Raw genomic sequence first — 20,572 nt, forward strand, 5'->3', positions numbered from 1 at the left:
GAAATTAGTTTGTCATGTGTTCCCACATTACATCCAAATATCAACTTTAGTTTTGAGACCCTGAAGAAGTATAATCTTCTCCGGTATTCAGAGTATTGCTTTACAATCTGCAAGTTACCGAGTGACATTTATGGGCCTGCAATGTTATAATCTGGAGGTTCAACAATTCACACTTCATTTTTAACCCAAGCTATAACTTGTTTCAGATTGAATTGTCATCTGACACAGTCCCCGAGAGTGCTGGAGTAAAAGGGAAGAGGAGAACCATTTCCCAAAAAGAAATTATCTGATAAAGTAAAATGTTTTCTACTTCTTGAACAGAGGAAAGGAAGTGATGGGTTATAAAAGGTTTTTTTTTTTTAAATCAAGATAGGAATGACATACAATAGTAAATTAAATGATGTGATTTAAACATGATCAGGAGGTTTGAGGGTAGAACTAGGAAAATAATTTCTAAATTAGTTTGGGGTAATATTTTGAAAGGAGAAACTTGATCACACATGACCATTAAGATCCTAACTTGCAACTCTGTTAGTGTCTTGCCACGTATTCATGAAAAAAGACATTTTTAAGGGGGACCTGCAATCGATCCTAATTCTCCCGTGTGCCATCAAAATGACCCAGTGGAACAGCTATTCGTTACTGTGGCAGAAGTAATTTGAAAATGAAAATCGAAGTGTTAGCTAGAAAGTCAGTAAATGGTGCTGTTAAGTGCATTTAGAGTAAGAATATAGGCAGTGGATGTCATTCACCAGCCAACAGGAGAAGGTAGGAAACTAGGCCATATCTGAATAGAAATTCTTGCGATCATTGTTTAGCCCTTTTCATTATGAGCCACGTGATGGAGGGGAAACCCTACATTGAACTCTCTTTGATGTTCTTTAGTTTGAGATCGTTTATTGTCCCTCGAAGTTGGAAACACATTCTCTGAGACCACCCTCGGCCTTTGAGCAAGGACTATTTCAAAGAGGAAAGATGAAAGTTAAGGAAGACGAATTGTATCTATTCCATTTTTTTAAATCAAAATGCTTCTAATCAGTGCTGCTAAGAAGATTTAAAAGCAAAAATGCAATTATTCTTATGATTTTCCAAATTACCTATTCCGCTCCTGGTCATTGTACAAATGGACCTTCACCTCTTTACCACGTGACTGAGTAAGCTGCAGTCTTCCTTTTTCAGACCTGGGCAATGGGCTCACAGCCGAAACAACTGCTCTGCTCTAAATGTGGGGGAGGAGGGGACAGCCATGACCCAGCTTGCCCAGTGGAACAGCATCGTTTTGTCTGACGGGATGATACAGGTGCAGGGAAGTGGCGCCACACACCAGCACGACACAAAATCTATTCACTTTTCTGAACTCAGTACAGATACAGTGCTGTTATGGAGTTGTTCTGATTCATATCCACCCTGGGCATGACAGGAAGTTCTGATCCATAAGACTTTCTCAAGTGTAGCCTCTTTGGAAGCAGAGCATCTGCCTTTCCTTGTGGTGATGCTAGATCTGTATAAACCACTACCCGAATGTTCGCTCCATCCACGGACCTACACTTCCCAACTTAGTCTCTGTCAATTCTGAAGTCTCCCCATGAAGACCAAACCTGGTGTCCTTAATTTAAATTCTCTGAAATGTCTCCGTTCATTAGCATACTTCTCCGTTAATAAACATAGCAATAAAATAATGTGCTATCAGTTCAAACTAATGGGCACCTGGCCAAACCAGGATCCCCAAATCAAAGGCCTTTGAACAGAAGTGATAAAGCAGCACTGTTTTCTTTTTATATTGTTCTTGGCAAATTACTGCTCCCTTTGTCAGGCACTGCGCTCCTCCTGGGTGGTTTCCAGGGACAAAGTTTAATGAGAGACAATTATTTGGGACCCAAAAAAGAGAACACTCTCAGAGATTCAAGACATTCATATCGGTGTCTCTCCATTATTGCCCAAACGCTGGGCACGTACTTTACACCGATTTTAGAATATAATTATTTTTCCATTAAAATATGACACAGAACCACTCAGACGAAATGAAAACATTTTCTCCTTGAAATTTGAAAGAAGAAGGCTGAATCTTATCTTAAAGCAGTAAGCTAATAGTCACATGTCTGAAACTGAGTGTCCCCTATGACATTTCAGTTTTACAGCTCTTTTACCCATAGCTTTAGCTTTCACCACACTTGCTCATGTATTTCTTTCTTTCCTCCTCCCACCGAGAAGAAAATTGTAAATTCTCTCCTCACATTGAGAAGAAAATCAGCACAGCTATTTCTTCAGGCGTTCTAAGATTGTCAATCCATGTTGCTAAGGTCAAATGAGTGTTGAATTAAAGCAGCCATGAATTGCTTGCTCCTGACAGTAGTCTCGCAGACCAGAGAAAATAAACACTATCACACTCTGCCTCCTCCTCCCGCCTCTGCCTCCTTTCAGCCTTCTTACTTTCACCCCCTTTTGAAATTACAGAGCTTCAAAAACAAAATGTTACATTTAGGCTTCCCATCTCGATTGTGAGTTCTGGGAGAGGAAACCTATTCATTAGCCAGGACTACAGATGGATCTCCTTTCTGAAGCACTTGAGTATCGCACAACTTGGAAGATCAGAAAGTCATATTTCCATTACCTTTCAAAATTCTTCCTTGAGTAATATATTCTATTGAATTTCCTTTTCATTTAATTTAAGATAATTTGTAATTGTGTATTTCTTACCTTAACTACCTTTTCTGTTAAGCACAAACACTCGGTAATTCTCCGAGTAGTCAGTAAGCTATCTTTGGTTACCTCTCTTTGCTTTTGAAATATTTTTCAATGCACTCAACCAGCTACCAACAACCTTCAAAACCAAATTGAAAACTGACATTTTTCCATCATCACAACATGAAATTCCATCGAGGCAATTCACGGGGGTCATTCATTTAAATAATTTTTAATGAAAACGAAAACCATTTTACTCTTTCATATAAGTTCAGGTATCTCACCCTTCAGGTTGTTCGCTATTTGGCATTTCTGAATGTTAAAACATAATTCAGCTTCTCTGCACCAAAATAGATACCTGCCCAACTATTTTACTCCCTGAATCTAGCTCAACAGAGTACTCTCTCCTTGTTCTAAATTGTAATACTGAGTTCCTAATGTCCAAGGTGAGCAGTTTGAATGCACCAGCCACTCCTTGAGTGAAGGATGAAGGAAGCTTTCTACTCCCATAGAGATTTACCCAGTTCTACGTTGTCCTATAGGGTCACTACTTGTTGAAGTCTACCCAACGACAATGAGTTTGGCTTGGGTTTGCATGTGCAGTGTTCTTTGGAAATCGACACAGTATATGTTATTGATTAGTTTCTGGGTTTTCAGAGTGACTCTGATCATGAATAAAGATTGAAATAATTGTTTTTAAGACTCCTGATCTGCATATTAGAAGTTATATTTCTTAAGATGTACCTAGGCAACTTAACGATCAAACCACACGTGTTTACTTACGTGCCTGCTACCCAGGTTTCTTGTAAACATTTGCTAGGTGAATGGCACATAGAAGTTCATATGACAAAAATAGGTAGAGAATCTCTAAAGTGAATGGAAGATCTCAACAGAGCGAAGAGGCTGAGTTACACACATACTGGATACTCACTCTTAAATGTAGTATGCTGAATTTCTGTTTACATCAATGAAAATATAACAAGCTCTGGATTAAATATCCTATTGTATACACCTAGAAACCTAAACAAACATTTGCAATACTATCTACAAAGATTTGACACTAAGAAATATAAATTGTAAAAAAAAAATTTTTTAAGAAAGAAAAATTGTGACCCCTCAGTCCATAAAGACGTGAATACATGAAGAGGCAACACGAGTGGCTTCTTAAGGGCTGAGGTAGAAAACATGAAGACAGTGCAGGAACAAGGCTGGAAAGAAGAACCCTTCTTGGTTGCAGGCTCTGGCGTCTTTCAGAATAAAGATTCTCAGAGCTAGTATGTGGTGTGAGGCAGAATGAGAAGAGTAATGGACCGGGGCGGAGTGGGTGGGTACGTGGGGGCTCTCATTGAAACTTTACATTCTAAGTTGTTCACTCATTCCTCATTTTACAGACCTCAAGTAGATAGGATTCTTGTTTCTGACAGTTTCTTATTTCTGCTCTTTGCTTATAATTTATTTTCTGCTACATGCCAAAAACCTTTTAATTTACCAGTGTGGTTGTGATTGCTCTGCCTCCAGCACTTGCTGGACAGAACTACCAAACAAACCATCCCTAGATGCTGTCCACACAGATCTGTCCAAATGCCTCCCAAACGACACACTGTTTGACAGGAGCCTGCAACCTGGGCTCCCACTCAACAGTTTCCTCTTGTAGCCTCACTACTGAGCCTTTCATTGGCATGCCCACCTCTCCCTCCTTCGTGATTATGGCCACTTGTCTGCTCGTGTTGTTAGGGGCTCCACGTCATGGTGGCCCTGTGGGCAACAGACAAACACCCCCTGGTCCTGCACCATCCTCACAATTGTTCTCATGTTTGGGCCCACCTTTACGAACATTCTACGTGCAGTTTATTTTTCCCTCCCCCACCCCTCCTTTAAGAAGCTCTGGCCTTGCAATGGGTTATGTGTTGGACTGTTAACCATGAGGTTAGTGCTTCGAACTCACCAGCTGCTCCAAAAGAGAAACATGAGGCTATCTGGTCCCTTAAAGATTTATAGCCTCGGAAACCTTAGGGAACTGTTCTACTTTGTCCTTTAGGGGTGCTATAAATCATAATCAACTCAATGAGAGTAGGTTTTGAGTTTTAAAATGTTTTTCCTTCAAATTCTATCATCAATCAATTCTTTATGGTTTGTCCCCCTCCACTTCCTCTGTTAGGATTAAAAAGTATGTCCTGTGGTAATTAATTTTTAGCCCTGTTGTAAAATTTTCTATTAATGTACTTAGGTTAGTTGTTATTTCTTAGTCAGATATTAAGTTTCTTGAGGGTGTAGCCCATAACTCATCTTTTAATTATAGCCTCAAAATGTCTAAAACAGAAGCTCAATAAATAATTGTTTGACTAACATGAGACCAACAAACTGGTGAATTTATTCAATTCAACAGACTAAAGCAAACACATATTTTAAAGCTATTCTTCCAAGAGTTACCCAACCAGTTACAATGAATGTTGACTCAAAGAGATAAGAAATATGTACTCCTTGTAATATAGCAAAGATCTTTAATATTCTACAGAAACTAAAACTGCATTCCTTAGGTTAAGAATGTGCATCTCCAGGGCTGACATGAACTTAGGCTCCTATGTGTGGTGGAGTGACATGTCTTAATACGGCTCTTCTACCCAAGTCTCTGTAACTCCCACCAATGATAGGGCGAGACCATGCAAGAGAGGTGCAGTTAGCACTAATAGGAGGGGACTGGCCCTTCTCCTGACCAGGCCCCTGGCTGTAAGGATGAACAGTGGCAGAGAGAGAAGCTGTGAGGGCCTTAGAAGCTCATGTTCAAGATCTCTGTCTGAAGGAGAGAAGGCTGCCAAGACCAGACACATCCAAGACTTTGGCATGGACACCCACAGGAGGAGCACCCAAAATATGGGGTACTTTTTTCCTTATCCGGACCTAGACTATGGAACTGGGGGGTCAGAGTGGTCCATAGAGGCAAGAAGCAAGTGACCCAGTGGCTGAGTGGTGGAGAACCTGAGGTAGACGTAGCTGCTGGCTTAGTAGAACAATGACTCTCTGATCGCTGATTCAGGATCCTCAATTGTTACTGATTGCTGATCCTGACTTGTGATAACCCATTGACTTCTCTAATAAACCACACTGCTTGTGAGTGGTGTCTGTGAGTTCTCTGTGGCAATTGCAATGAATTACTGAACCCAGCATAGATGTAGAGTGGACATACATAGATGTAGACATGGGAGGGGCAGTTGGGTCAGAATGGGTAACAAAGGGCAGAGTTGAGGGATGTCAAACTGTTGCCTCGTGGCACGAGTAAGCCATGGGAGGTCAGCTATGTCCACCTCCATGCTGCTCACTGTACCATGTTCTTTCGTTAACAGATGAAGATTCCACAATTCAGAATTATATGGTGCAAACATAATGAGCAATGAATTCACATTGATCTAGAGAGAAATCTCCATTCTGCTCCTTTAGAGTAAAATGCTCATCAACAGGTTACATTACATTTCTCACGTCCATTTTCACAGCTACAGACTGGAGATAGTTAGTATGGTGGGTTGAATTGAGAAGGCAAAAAATGATATATCAACATCCAAGCATGTAGGCCCCTGTAAAAGTAATGGGGATTTTTTTTTGTTCTGTTAATGAAACCTACTTGAGCAAGGTGGATCCTAAATCTAATAGCTTTAGGATAGTGTCTTATAAAAGGGGGAAATAGACGCAAAGACAACGCTCAGGGAGGACTGTGCTACAGTCCAAAATCAGAGCCAATGCTTTGAGAATGATGAGGGAAACGAATGTACAGATGTGGTTTACATGATTGATATATGTACGGATTGTGGTAAGAGTTGTATGAGCCCCTAATAAAATGATTTTTTAAAAAGATTTTAAAAGAATGCCAAAAATGCTAGCCTAGTGGCAACAATGAAATACCCTCTCATAAAGCCAAGGCTCTCATTTCAAGTCTCCCAAACTGTCAGACAATACAATTCTGTTCTTTAAAACCACTCACTTGTGGTTTTAAACCAGGAGCTAGCACAGGAGAGAGCCGTGAACTTCTGGGCCCACAAAGCAAGTACACCTGAAGGCAGGAGCATCACTCGTGAAATAGGAACCTTTGGGCACTTACTTGGAGAAGGTGGGTTTGCTGATTCATGGAGCTGAAACTGAATGCCTTTAGGTTGAGGTTTATAGTGGAATTTCATGTCATTTGGGCATTTATGTGTCATCCTGAAAGAGCTCTGTAACATTGCATAAGCAGAGCAGAAGCCTTAGAAGCTTGCCAGTAAATACAGCAGAGAAAAAACTGTCCTTACTAAACTGTCTCCTCGACTGTCTCTTCTGAATTGTCACCTGTTAACTTCTCGAATAGACCTCATACTCATGAGCATAATCTGTGATTTCTGGATGGCCATTGCAATTAAATTGTTAATCCAATCACAGAAATAGAGTGCCGTGGGAGGGATGGTTGGCATAAGAATAAGGTACAAAAGGATCGAGGGTGGAGTGACATATCATGTCTTGTGGTAATTAGTGTTGGAGTAGGAAGGGGTCAGTCTTATGCCTTGTGACAATCCATCTTAGAATAGGAAAACATCAGATATGGCTCCTACACCATTTTCTTCACCCCTCCTACAATAGAATTAAAAGATGAATAAAAATCTTCAAAGACATGGTCTATCTTATATTGGGGGGGAATATAACCTATATTTCTCCATGTGAGATACCAATTTTTTTCTGGAAGATGCATTAAAAAATGCCCCCAATTTCTTGAAACACAAAGAAGGTAAACTACCATAAAAGCCAATAATTGGAATGATTAAACATGCAACTTTCCTCTAGTTCCTAAATGCTTCCTCCTTCCCCCTCCTCCACTCCCCCACTATCATGATCCCAATTTTACCTTCAAATCTGGCTAGAGCAGATAGGAACTGGAAACACAGGGAATCCAGGACATATGATCCCTTCAGGACCAGTGGTGAGAGTGGAGATACTGGTAGGGAGGTGGGAGGGTGGGTTGAAAAGGTAGAACTGATTACAAGGATCTACATATAGCCTCCTCCCTGGGGGACATAAAACAGAAAAGTGGGTGAAGGGGGATGTTGGACAGGGCAAGATATGATAAAATAATAATTTGTAAATTATCAAGAGTTCATGAGGGAAGAGGGAGCGGGGAGGGAGGGGTAAAATGAGGAGCTGGTGTCAGGGGCTTGGGTGGAGAGCAAATGTTTTGAGAATGATGAGGGCAATGAATGTACAAATGGGCTTTACACAATTGATATATGTATGGATTGTGATAAGAGTTGTATGAGCCCCTAATAAAATTATTTTTAAAGCCAATAATGGGTCTGTGTTGAGTGTCCCATTTCAAAGTATGTTAGAAATATACCTAATAATTAATGGTTAGGGGGAGTGGTCATTCTCTTCAGTGGGCACACTTTAATGAAGCGATTTCAAAGTGAGGAAAATTAGTACAGTCTTTAACGTCAGATTAAAGAAGATGGTAGTGCAGATATGACATCTTTGGAGCTTGAACCATCAAATATATTTTGTAAAAATCACGCATATATTAATGTTAACTCATGGCTAACTCGTTAACCAATTGTTAGCTGCCATTGAGTTTCCCAGACTCCTGGTGAACCTATGCATAATAGGATGAAATACCCTCTGATCCTGCACTATCGTATCCCATGATCAATTGCAGAACAAACCTTTGTGATTCAGTGTTACAGGCTGATTTTCAGAACTAGAATGCCAGCCCTTTCCTCCTAGTTTGTCTTAGACTGGAAGGTCGCTGAAACCTATTCAGCATTATAGCGACACTCAAGCCTTGACTGACTACTGGGAGCTTCACTTGAAGAGGATTGGTTCTCCCTGTGTCTCCTGAACAGAATGTGAGTTTTCTCTCACTGATCCGCCAGTGCCCCCTAATTACTTCATTGTTGTTGGTGCTGTTGCTGTTAGGTGCCATTGAGTCGGTTCTAAACCAGAGTGAGCCAATGCACAACAGAATGAAACACTGCCCTGTCCTGCTCCATCCTCACAGCTGTTCCTGGGCTTGAGACCATTGGTGCAGCCCCTGTGTCAATCCATCTCATTTTCACTGCTCCTGCGCTTTACCAAGCACGATGTCCTTTTCTAGGGACTGTCTTCTCCTGATGGCATGTCCAAAGTGTAAGACTAAGTCTCTTTATAACTTGCCTCCAAGGAGCATGTTGACCATACTTCTTACAAGACAGATTTGTTTGTCCTCTTGGCAGTCTAAAGTACCTTCAACATTCCCGGCCAGCACCACAATTCAGAGGCACCAATTCTTCTTCAGCCTTCCTTATTCAATGTCCACCTCACATGCATATGAGGTGACTGACACTATCATGGATTGGGTCAGGAACCCCTTAGTACTCAAAGTAATCCCCCTGCTTTTCAACACTGTAACATGGTCTTGTGTAGATTTATCCAATGAACTGTGTCCTTTTTCTTCACTGCTGCTTCCATGAACATGGATTGTGGTGCTAAGAAAGACAAGATCCATGACAAAGTCAACCTCTTCTTCATTTATCATGATGCTACCTATTGGTCCGGTTCTGAGGAATTAAAATCCATGCTGAGGCATACTTGATCTTCATCAGCAAATGCTTCAAACACTGCTCACTTTCAGCAAGTAAAGTGTGTCATCTGCATTTGTAGATTCTTAATAAGTCTTCTTCCAATCCTGACACTGCATTCTTCTTTATACAATCCATCTTCTCTGGTTACCTGCTCCGTATAAAGATTGAATAAATATGGTGAGAGGACACAATCTTGACGCACTTTTCCAGATTTCAGACCACGCAGTATTTCCTTGTTCTGTTCTCACAACTGCTTCTTGATCCATGTACAGATTCCACATGAGCACAATGAAATTCTGGAATTCTCATTCTTCTCAAAATTACCCATAGTTTGTTATTATCCACACAGTCCAATGCCTCAGCATAGTCAAGGAAATGCAAGTAAACATCTCGCTGGTGTTCTCTGCTTTCAGCCAGCATCCATCTGACATTGGCAATGAGACCTTGCCCCATGTCCTCTTATGAATCCAGCCTAAACTCTGCAAGCTCCCTGTCAATGTAGTGCTCTACTGTTGTTGGATGATTTTCAGCAACATTTTACTTGCATGTGCTATCAATAATAGTCTTCTCTAATTTGAGCCTTCTGTAGGGTCACCTTTCTTTGGAATGGGTTCAAATATGGATCTCTTCCAGTCAGTTGACCAAGAAACTGTCTGCCATGTTTTCTGACAAGTTAGAAAATGCTTCCAGTGCTCCACTGACTTGTTGAAACATTTTAACTGGCATTCCATCAATTCCTGGAACTTTATTTTGGGCTAATGCTTACACTAACACCCTGGAACTTCCTTCAGCACCATTGATTGGTGCTCCTGAAATGGTAGAATGTCAGCAAGTTATTTTGGGTAAGTGACTCTGTATTCTTTGCATCTTCTTCTGATGCTTTCTGCCTCATTCAATGTTTTTCCAATAGAATCTCTCAATATTGCACCTCGAGCCTTGAATTTTTTCTTGCATTCTTTTAGTTCATGATGGCTGAGCGTGTTCTTCCTTTTAAACTTTCTAAATCTAGGTCTTTGCACATTTCATTCTAATAATTAACTTTGTCTTCGCGAGCTGCTCTTTTGCTTGATCATTTCTTCCATGTGCCTCAGCTACTCTATGATTAAGAGCAAGAGTCTTTTCTCACATCCACTTGGATCATTTCTTTCTTTCCTGGCTTTTTAATGACCTTTTGCTTTCTCCATGAATGATGGTCTTGATGTCCTCCCTCCCACAGCTCATCAGTTCTGTTCTTGAAATGTTCTCAAAGTCCAGGAGGGATGTACTCAAAGTCATAGTTTGGCTCTCTTGGACTTTTTAAAAATTTTCTTCAGCTTTAGCCAAAATTACATATGAGAAATTAATGGTCTGTTCCATAGTCAACCCTTGAAATAGTTTTATCTGCTCATATTGAGCTTCTCCATCATCTCTTGCCACATACATAGTTTTATTTCTGTGTGTTCCATCTGGAGAAGTGCACATGTATAGTCGTTGTTTGTGTTGTTGAAAAAGGTAGTCATTGTTTGTGTTGTTGCTATGAACAAGTCATTAGTTTTGCAAAATTATGTCATACAATCTCCAGCCTTGTTCCTATGCCCAGGACTATAATTTCCAACTACCGCTCTTCCTCTTTGTTTCCAAGTCTGCTTCCCATCACCAGTAATTATCAGTGCCTCATGACAGCATACTCGATCAAGTTCTGGCAGAAGAATTTGCTGAAATGCTTCAGTTTCTGCCTCACTAGTTTGGGCAGTAGGTGCCTAAATTTGAATAATAATTGTATTGATTGGGATGCCTTCAATATGGATAGATATAATCCTATCACAGACAGCACTGTACTTAAAGAGAGATCTTGAAATGTTCTTTTTAACAATGAATTGGACACCATTCTTCTTTAACCTGCCCTTCTTGTAATAAAAAACCATATGCCTTTCTAATTTTAAGTGGCCAATACCAGTCCATTTCAACTCATTAATGCCTTGGGCCTAGGATATTGATGTTTATGCATTCATTCAATTTTTAACAATTTCCAATTTTCCTAGATTTATGCTTCTTATATTCTAAGTTCCCATTGCTAGATTTCTGCAGGTGTTTATTCTCATTTTGAAATACACCCTATTTCAAAATGAAGATCCCAGTCTTTACTCCCACAAGCTTTGTTCAATTCATATCACCACGATCTCCTCGACCTCAAGAAAGAAGCTCCTATCAGGCCCATTTTGAGTGCCTCCCGACCTGATAGACCCATCTTCTGACACTATCCCTGACAAAGTTCACCCTCTATTCATTAGACCTTCGGTGTCTGACAGTGTTTCCACGCATTGCGTAAAGTTTTCAGCAGCTACTTCCTCCGAAGTGGGTAGTCAATTCCTTCTTTGTAGTGTGTTCGTAGTGTAGAAACTCTGTAGAAATCTATTCACTTTGCGTGATGCTGCTGGCATTTGAAATAACCGTGACATGGCCTCCACGTCACAGTAGCAGACAAGTCACCTCTTTATTAGTGACTGAAAATTATAAAAGTTCCGGTTTTCCTTAAATGTTTTATAACAGAATCCTAACACATGAAGAATCTTAAATACACTAGATTAGGTCAGGAACATTCAGTCACTGCAAAAAAAATAGTTTTAAAATAGAAAAAAAAATAATACCATACTTTGAAGTAAATAAAAATAATACACTTCACGCAGAAGAGAACTATAACAGGGAGATTATTATAGGGGGATATGTTAACTGTTTTTATTAAGAGGCCCTGAGTATGCTAAGAGGAGATTAGTTAGCATCAGAGTTAGACTGATAATATATCAATTTTGTGACAGTTTTCTCCCCTCTCTTGAGATTTCTTAAGGGCACAGTTCACCAGAATTAATTGCATGCAGCATAAATTATAGGAGAAAACGAAAGAAAGGAAAAATTCCTGCCAGTGTTCAGGGGATAGTAAAGTCCAGGCCAAACCCTCCAGAGAACTCATTAACATCCGTTGCTAGACTTTTGTGTGAAACACTTTTATCAAAGAATATAAATGTCGAAGTCAAAGGGATGACCTTTTGCATTCACTACTGTTCAAATCCAGTACCTTGCCTGACCCATTCTCCATGGTGAGCTTGGTGGCCCACTGTGTGGCAACATTTGTGGTGCCCGGCGAGCAGTTGTGACCAGTGAATGGCCATGGTGCTGTCTTCGTCTTCACAGGCGCTTGCAGGCCGCTCGAATAAGGAGAGCAAGGCTGCTGTGAAAGAAATCACCTGAACCTGGGACAGACAGCATCAAAGGAAAACAATGTAACATAGGAAGGATAATGGTCCCAAGAATGTTCCCTGTAGTTTAAGATTAATAACTGATAGAGCTTGACTTAACAGGAAGTTCTTCCATATTATTCTTAAAATACAGTTATATTAAAAGACAGGAGAAGCTACCAAGGGTTGATCACTAAGTGCTTTTAAGATATACTTGTCATAAAGACATGTACGCATGAAAACTTTCACTATTATGAAGGACATTTTTCAAATTAGACTACTTCTGGGGTCAAAATGAATTCTAGCGACATGTAGTAGAAACAGCTTTTCACAAGTGTGGGTGGAATTGGAGAGGAGGACAGAAATCATTGCATGCTCCATCTAGGTTTTGTCGCTGTTGTCTCTAATACACAAATCCCTTTGCTACATGATATCAAACCAAAGCACACCCACTGCCATCAAGCTGAGACTGACTCACAGTGACCCTCTAGCGCAGGGTACAATGACCTCGTGGGTTTCTGAGACTGTAAGTCTTTACAGGAGTGGAAAACCTCATACAGGCCATAATTATTGCAAGGGAGACTGGTACAGAAAATCCCACGACCTCATGAGTGAATACTGGACCAATTAATTTGAAGAAGTATGAAAGAGAAATTCAGATATATTGTTTTTTAGGAGCCCTGACGGCATCGTGGATAGTGCATTGAGCTCTTAACCATAATGTCAGCAGTTTGAAACCACCAACCAGTCCATGAAAGAACAATGAGGCAGTGGGGCTATTTTTTAATTATAAAACTTCTTAATATTGTAAGTTAGTATATTAAGGATCCTATGGGGGAATAAAGGGAGCCCTAAGTATTGGGTTACAAGTTGGACTACAAATCTCAAGGTCAATAGTCTGAATCCACCAGCCATTCTCTGGGAGAAAGATGAGATTTTCTAAGCTTATAAAGATTTACAAGTTAAGAAACCCACACTGTCCTACCCAGTCCGATAAGGTCACCATAAGTCCAAATCAACTTAATGGTAATGATTGAATGAATAGTGGAAAGAGGTCTATATATATTTTTTTCTTAAATAGGAAACAAAAACTCTGCAAAATAACTCCAATGAGAATTCTGTTTTTATAAGCAAGAAGGAAACTACAATCTAATCCATTTCTTCCATGACCAAAATGCGTGCCTTTATAACCTATAATGTAGTTCAATTGGGAGGGTACGGTGATTGCATTTAAGCTCTATTTTGATTATGAAATCCATACTGCTCAATCTTGTCCTCCTTCCTCTCACTTACCTTCCCAGATACGTCCCCAAAAGCCAGAATGGACTCACTGGCATCAAGAGGGTCATACCAATAATCCATGCAAATTGGTGCTGCTTTCAGGCCGTGGAGTTTGTATTGACAAGGACATTCTTCTTTAGACAGCAGATCATAGAAACAAATCTCTTTACTGGTAAAAGCCACCGCTATCTAAAGTACCAGAGGAGAAAATTAGAAAACATCTCTGATGGATTTAATGGAATCAATATGCAAAGTGGATGTACAAATCTTTATCACCAACTCAGACTTAGAGGTAGGTTTTAAATTTCTCTTCCTCAGGAGAAAGAAAAGAACAAAAGAAGGCAGGTTACGGTGACCCACCCAACAGAGGGCATCGACTAATTAAACAATAACGTCCAAAGACCGTTCCTCTTTTCTCAGAGGACTCTTACCAATATCACAGATGTGGAACATTGTGGCAAAATTGTGCTTTATTTTAACGTTGGATTCTAGCCAAGAAGAAACGTTTCCCATGGAAATCGCTTGAACATGCTTCCTTTACTATCACCGCTCCACAAACCCACCCACTTCCTCCACCCATGGGAGGCTCCAAGCCAAATCATGTGGGAAAGACAAAGACAAATAGTCTCTGGAGCTGCACAGAGTACGTTTTTGCAAGAATAAACTGATTAAAACTTTGTAAGTAGCCTTCCTACACAGACAAATCCTAGAAGCAATAAAAATAAATTATTTAACAACGTGAAAGTGCTTTTGAAAAGTATATGCACAAACCTGAGGGACATCACGTGACCAAAAATGAATTGTACACATAATCAGATGATCATTATCTACACAGAAAAAAACCTCAATCTAACCGACACTCTAGAACATTCTAAAGTAAGTGGAAAAGAATATGAGACGCAATATACAGATTATGTTAATATCCATCTATCATGTAAAACCTTGCTTCATGTGATAGGGGATGAAGAAAATACATTTTAACATAATAACAACATTATTCATATTCATAAAATCTTAGCAAAAATTTGAGGAAATGCATATCCACTATCACAAGCCTATGGAGTTCTACTTGAGTATTTCTCAAAAAATTAAATGAACTTGACTTCATAATTCCATGTCTGGAAATTGATAAGAATGTATATATATGTTACAATGGATAAAAGTTAGGAGAGGCATATATGATAAGGGTATTCATTTCATCAATGTTGATCATGAAATAGAAATAGTATCACCTACTGTGTTTGTCTACTGTGGTGGCTTGAGTGGTGCTGTGAGCTGGGAAGGTATTTCACATGCCGGGCGGGCCATGCAAAGTGAATAGGTTTCTGCTGAACTTCCAGCCTGAAGATAGACTATGACTAGCATTAAACAGTGCACTCCTGAGGATCTAGCGGCTGAAAACCTAATGCACATCATCAAAACGTCATCAGATACTGAAAATGCCCATGAAAGGAAAAAGAATGTTGGCAGAGATAGTACCGGAAAGTGAGCCACTCAGGTTGAAAGGCACTCAAAATATGACGGAGGAAGAACTGTCTCCATAAGGTAGAGTCAACAATGATGACATGGCTGGCGTCAAGCCTGTGGAAGTAAAGCCTTGGGACCCTCATTAGCCAATTCTGCATACAAGGTAATTCAGTCAATACAACTATACATGGAACCTGAGCATGGTTTAAGAGGCAGCTGAGAATACACGAATACCACACGATTTAAATCATTAAAGATGTGTGTCGGGGTTGTGTCCGCTCACCAAACTTATTCAACTTTAGTGCTGAGCAAAATCATCAGAGTAACTGGGTTCTGTGAAGAAGAATGTGGCGCTAAGAGCTGAAGAAGACGTATAACAACCTGCGATAGATGTGAAGATGACACCACCTGGCGAGCTGAAAGTGAAGAGGGGTTGACACACTTGCTGATGAAGATCAAGGGTTGCAGCCTCCAGTGTGGATTACAACTCAATGTAAAGAAAACGAATATCCTCACAACGGGACCAATAGGGATGGCCAGGATAAGTAGAAAAAAACAAACTCCTCAAGGGTTTCCTCTTGCTTAATTCCACAATCAGTGCTTGCAGAAGCAGTTTTCAAGAGCTCACGTGATGTGTCCAATGGCTAAATGTATTGTACAAGGTCGTTTTAAAGTATTGAAAAAGCAAGGATACTACTTTGAGAACAAAGGTGCATCTCACATAAAAAAATCAAACTCACTATCAATGAATGAATTTTCAACTCACAGCCACCCTGTTGGACAAGGTAGAACTGCCCTTGTGGGTTTTCCAGACGGCCGCGCTCTATGGGAGTCAAAAGCCTTGTCTTTCTCCTGCGGAACAGCTGGTAGCTTCAGAGTGCTCACCTCTCTTCGTAGTCACACTCAACTTTTTCAGTCACCTCATCTGCCCGAGAAAGTTGGACATTGAATACGGATGACAAAATAAGAATGGGTGCATTTGAATGATGGTGCTGGAGTACCAGACTGCCAAAAGAACAAATAAATCTATCTTAGAAGACGTGCAACCAAAAATGCTACTGAGAGGCAAGCATTGTTAGACTCTCTCTCATGTGCTTTGGACATGTTATCGGGAAAGACCACTTCCAGGGAAAGGAGACGGCATGCTCGATACAGTCGAGGAGCAGCGATAAAGACGACCTTTAACCAGATTGGTTGGCGTGTGGCTTCCACAATGAGCTCTGGCATGAGGACAACTGTGAGGAGGGTGATTCATTCTGTAGCACACGGGTCGCTGTGGGTCAAAACACCTAACAACAACACCTCCAGAAAATAGGCTGTCTGTGTTTAAATTATGCCCAGGTGGATAATTCTGATGCATATGAAAGCTCGCTATCAAGATAACGAATAGAATGATGCAATGCTGGCACTATTCACAAGTCAATGTCAGAGAATTTGAAAGGCAGGGACCAGGCCAACTGGCTGACGGACATTCCTCTTTGTAACCATTTCCAAAAGAAAGTCATCCAACAAAATACAGAAGCTACCAAACTATACCATTAAATCACTCACAAGTAAAATTCTGCTAGCGGTAACTCAAAGGTGACAGGGAACTTCCCTTGCCCGAAATTTAAGTGAGATTCAGGATATGATATAGAAAGAGGGATAACATGATGATCTTAGTTGAGCTTGGTCAAAAGCAGAAAACACCAGAAAGATATTAACTTGTGCTTTTTCAGATGGACCATAAAATACTTTGGATAACATTGTGAAGAATAGGAATTATCGAACACTTCATTGTAGTCATGCAGAGGCTGTAAGTAGACAAAGAGGTAGTTCTTTGAACAAGAAGATGCTGAGTGGTTTAAAATCAGAAAAAGTCTGAGTCAGGGCTGTACACTGTCACCACATCCTAGGAACTGCACATGGTAAACAAAGAGGAACATGGCACCAAGACTTATGTGGAAGTTTTATTAGCAACCTGCAACACGTAGATAGTACTACCTTGCTTGCTGAGAGTAAGGAGAACCTGAAACACTTGCTAATGAAGATCAGAGACTGCAGCTTTCAGTAATTAGACTCATTGTAAAGCAAACAAAAATTCTTACAACTGGACCAATCAACAATATCAAAAGAAAAAGATTAAACTTGTCAAAGATTTCATTTTGTTTTGATTTATAATTAATGCTCAGAGAAGCAAGAGTCAAGAAATCAAACAACATATAACATTGGGAAATTCTTCTCCAAAAGACCTCTGTAAAGCGTTAAAGAACAAAGATGTCGCATTGAGTACTACAATCTGTTTGATCCTAGCCAAACAGATTTTAATCCATTCATATGCTTCCAAAAGCTCGACAATGAACAAGGAAGCTCAATTAATTTGAATTATGGTTTTGGTGGAAAATATCAAATATGATAGGACAGGTAGAAGAACGAATCCATCTCTATAGGAAGAAGTACAGCCATAATGATCCTTAGACACTATTCCTGGCCCAACTTAATTTCACATACTTTGGACTTGTTATTAGAAAGAACAAAGTCCTGGTGGTGCTGTTGGGTAAGCTTTGGACTGCGAATAGCAAGGTTGGTGGTTCAAACCCACCAGTCACTTCATGGGCTAAAGCTGAAGCTATCTGCTCCTGTTGAGATTTACAGCATTGGAAACCTGTGTAAAGGTGCCACGTCTTGGAATCTACTTGATAGCAATCAATTTTAAACCCTGTGTTAGGTTAATATGCTTGTATAGAAAGAGGGTCCATGAAAAGGAGGTAAACTCTCAACAAGCTAGATCTGCAGCAATGGGCACAAACATAAGCATCGATTGTGGGGATGGCATAGGACCAGGTGGCGTTGCTCTCTGTTGAGCACAGGGTCACCAGGAGGTGGAACCAATCAACTTTTGAGCTCCTAACAACACTTTTTTTTTTTTTGCAAATAAGGATGTTAAACAAGGAGCAAGCCCACATGCACGCAATTTGTAAAATTCAGCCTGCTGAAAACTCTATAGGATAACTATCCCATTTTTTTTAAGAGCAGCAACAGCAGAATGCAATAAGAAAGCATGCCGAACAAAAGATGAGAATCAACGAGACCTATCAACCATTCACAATATGTGTTCTTCAGATCCTGATCCAAATACACTGTTAAAAAGCTACAAGATGATCAAGAATATATCAACATGATTTTATACGTGATGATATTACAGAATCATTGCTATCTCTTAAGTGTAATATTGATATTGTAGTTATATCAAACATAAAGACATGCCTTTCAGAAATACTGAAATATTTACTGATGAACTAATTAGATGTTTTAGAATTTAATATGGGGAAGGTATAAATGAAACAAATTCAACCTTGACTTTAAAATGATTAAAGGGAAACATCAGGTTCATCACATTCTTAATATTATTCTTTCTGCTTCTGTGTGTGCTTTAAAATTTTATAGTAAAAATTTACCATCTGCCTAATATGAAATTTTAACAATAACAATACCAAAGACAGTTTTTTCATCTTTTTAGGATATTATCTCTTTCCTGGGTATAGTTATATGAAAATATTTGAACTGAATGGGCCCTACCTCTCAGAAATAAGAACCTGATTAATGTAGTAATCAAAATCAGATAAGCAGTCCTCTTAATTGCATGGGGCTGTGCCATGTACTGTAATAGCCTCTGAGCTCTGCATATAGATCCATGATCCTGCTGCAAACTACAGAGTCGTAAAGGTCATGCCAGCTAGTAATGCAGCATGGCCACAGTGTTCACAGCGCCAAGAAACTGAGTGATTATCAGCAGAGTCATTCAAAGATACCCAAGAATAGCGTGAAAAAACATGAGAAGCTCACTTGGCTCTGCTTGCATTCCTTCTGGGTCAGACAACAGGCTCCCAAAGAATACCGCAGCCCTCTGCTGTTGCTAGCGCTAAACTTGTGTGTGGATCGGATGTCTTATCCCACCATTTTAGCCCCTTTTAATAGATGTATTTATAAAGGCTTCATACCTTGTTTACATTTTCCAGAGAAACGAGGCTTGTCACCCACAGGTGTTTGAGCTTGGTAGCATCTGAAGTGATGGGAAGTATTTCTTGCAGCTTTAAATTTTCTCCCCAGAATCCTAAGAAACCATCCTTACTAATAGTCAGATAACGGCTTGAACTTTTTAAGAAAATTACTTTTTGGATGGTCTCCTTGTGTTTCACTGGAAGAAATTCAAGGGCACTCCACTGGGGGACCTCAGTGGCCTTTGCTTGTTCATCTTTCTCACAGAGCACTGCCAGGAGAAATGAGTTCAGTTTGTCCCAATTAATGAAGCCATCTTGGGTCGCATCTACTTTGTCAAAGAGCTCCTGATATTCTTGGTGTGTGCCGCAGCCAATAATCGCTTTCATCCTCTCCGCAAACACATCTCTGGACATAGAGATGGTGTGTCTTGGCTCTGGAGACTTCAAACAAAAATTAAAAAGTCATACAACAATAAAAGCATCACGTGCAACAAGAACATTGTACTGCCCGTATCGGTGGTTTTAGTTGGCGATTCTTTCAACAGGCAAAGACAAATACCCGTAGTGTCCTATAAGCACTCTACGAACATGACCTGGGAATTCTTTCAATGTGCAAAGAGACCTAGCTCCTGTTTCCTATAAAAGCATTATACTTAAATGAACTGGGGCTGGGGGGGCAAAGAAAATTGATAGGGCTAGCTGCTAACATGCTTGAATTTGTCACTAGTAAACAGAAGAGTCAACAAGTTAGGACATAAAATCACCCTTTTGAAATCACACAGATGCCCACGCTGACCCCTATAGACCACCGCACCAAAAGAATCAGCTGCATTTCCTGGTGATTGTCGATAGCAAAATAATGTGCTCCCCCCACCCCTCCTAAGTATGTCCCTGACCTAATTCCCAATAATTGTGAACGTTACCTTTTATGGTAAAAAGGTAAAATGTAATTAAATTACGGATCTTGAGCTAAGAGATGATCTCCTTTTATCAAGCGGACCCTATGGAACGCACTGGAGTAAGAGTCCTCATGTGGGAGCGAGGGAGGCCGAGGCACCAGAGTCAGGGGAGACATGAAAACAGAACCCGAAGCAAGTCTGGCACGGGCCCACTAGCCAAGGGAAGCAGTCGGCTACTGGAAGCTTTAAAACATCAAAGAAACGGACAAGCCTATATACTCATGACTGAGCCGCGTGTTTCAGCACATTTTTAATGCAGTCTTTGTGGTAAAATTAGATGCCTCAGCTGATATTCGGGTGGGCCGATCCTCGAGTATATCCAGAAATCCAAAACAAACAGAGCGTAAAGCACCTTGGTTTTAGCCCTGGGCGACTCATTTCAGATCTGTGGCCTCCCGAATCATCAAATCATAAACATATGT

General features: G+C 40.2%; 1 protein-coding gene across 1 annotated transcript in view; it reads right to left on the minus strand.

Annotated features, from left to right (window-relative positions):
- WDR49 (WD repeat domain 49) overlaps positions 1-19,605 on the minus strand; it is a 138,229-nt gene extending 118,624 nt beyond the window's left edge. Inside the window, exons 1-3 of the mRNA XM_075548893.1 lie at positions 19,192-19,605; positions 13,757-13,933; positions 12,304-12,478 (exon numbers count right to left, since the gene is read on the minus strand). Coding sequence (XP_075405008.1) covers positions 12,304-12,478; positions 13,757-13,933; positions 19,192-19,605 — 766 coding nt within the window. The remainder of the gene's footprint in view (positions 1-12,303; positions 12,479-13,756; positions 13,934-19,191) is intronic.
- Between the last annotated feature and the right edge of the window lie 967 nt (positions 19,606-20,572).

This window comes from Tenrec ecaudatus, chromosome 4, assembly GCF_050624435.1.
Source record: "Tenrec ecaudatus isolate mTenEca1 chromosome 4, mTenEca1.hap1, whole genome shotgun sequence".
Classification (NCBI taxonomy): Eukaryota; Metazoa; Chordata; class Mammalia; order Afrosoricida; family Tenrecidae; genus Tenrec; species Tenrec ecaudatus.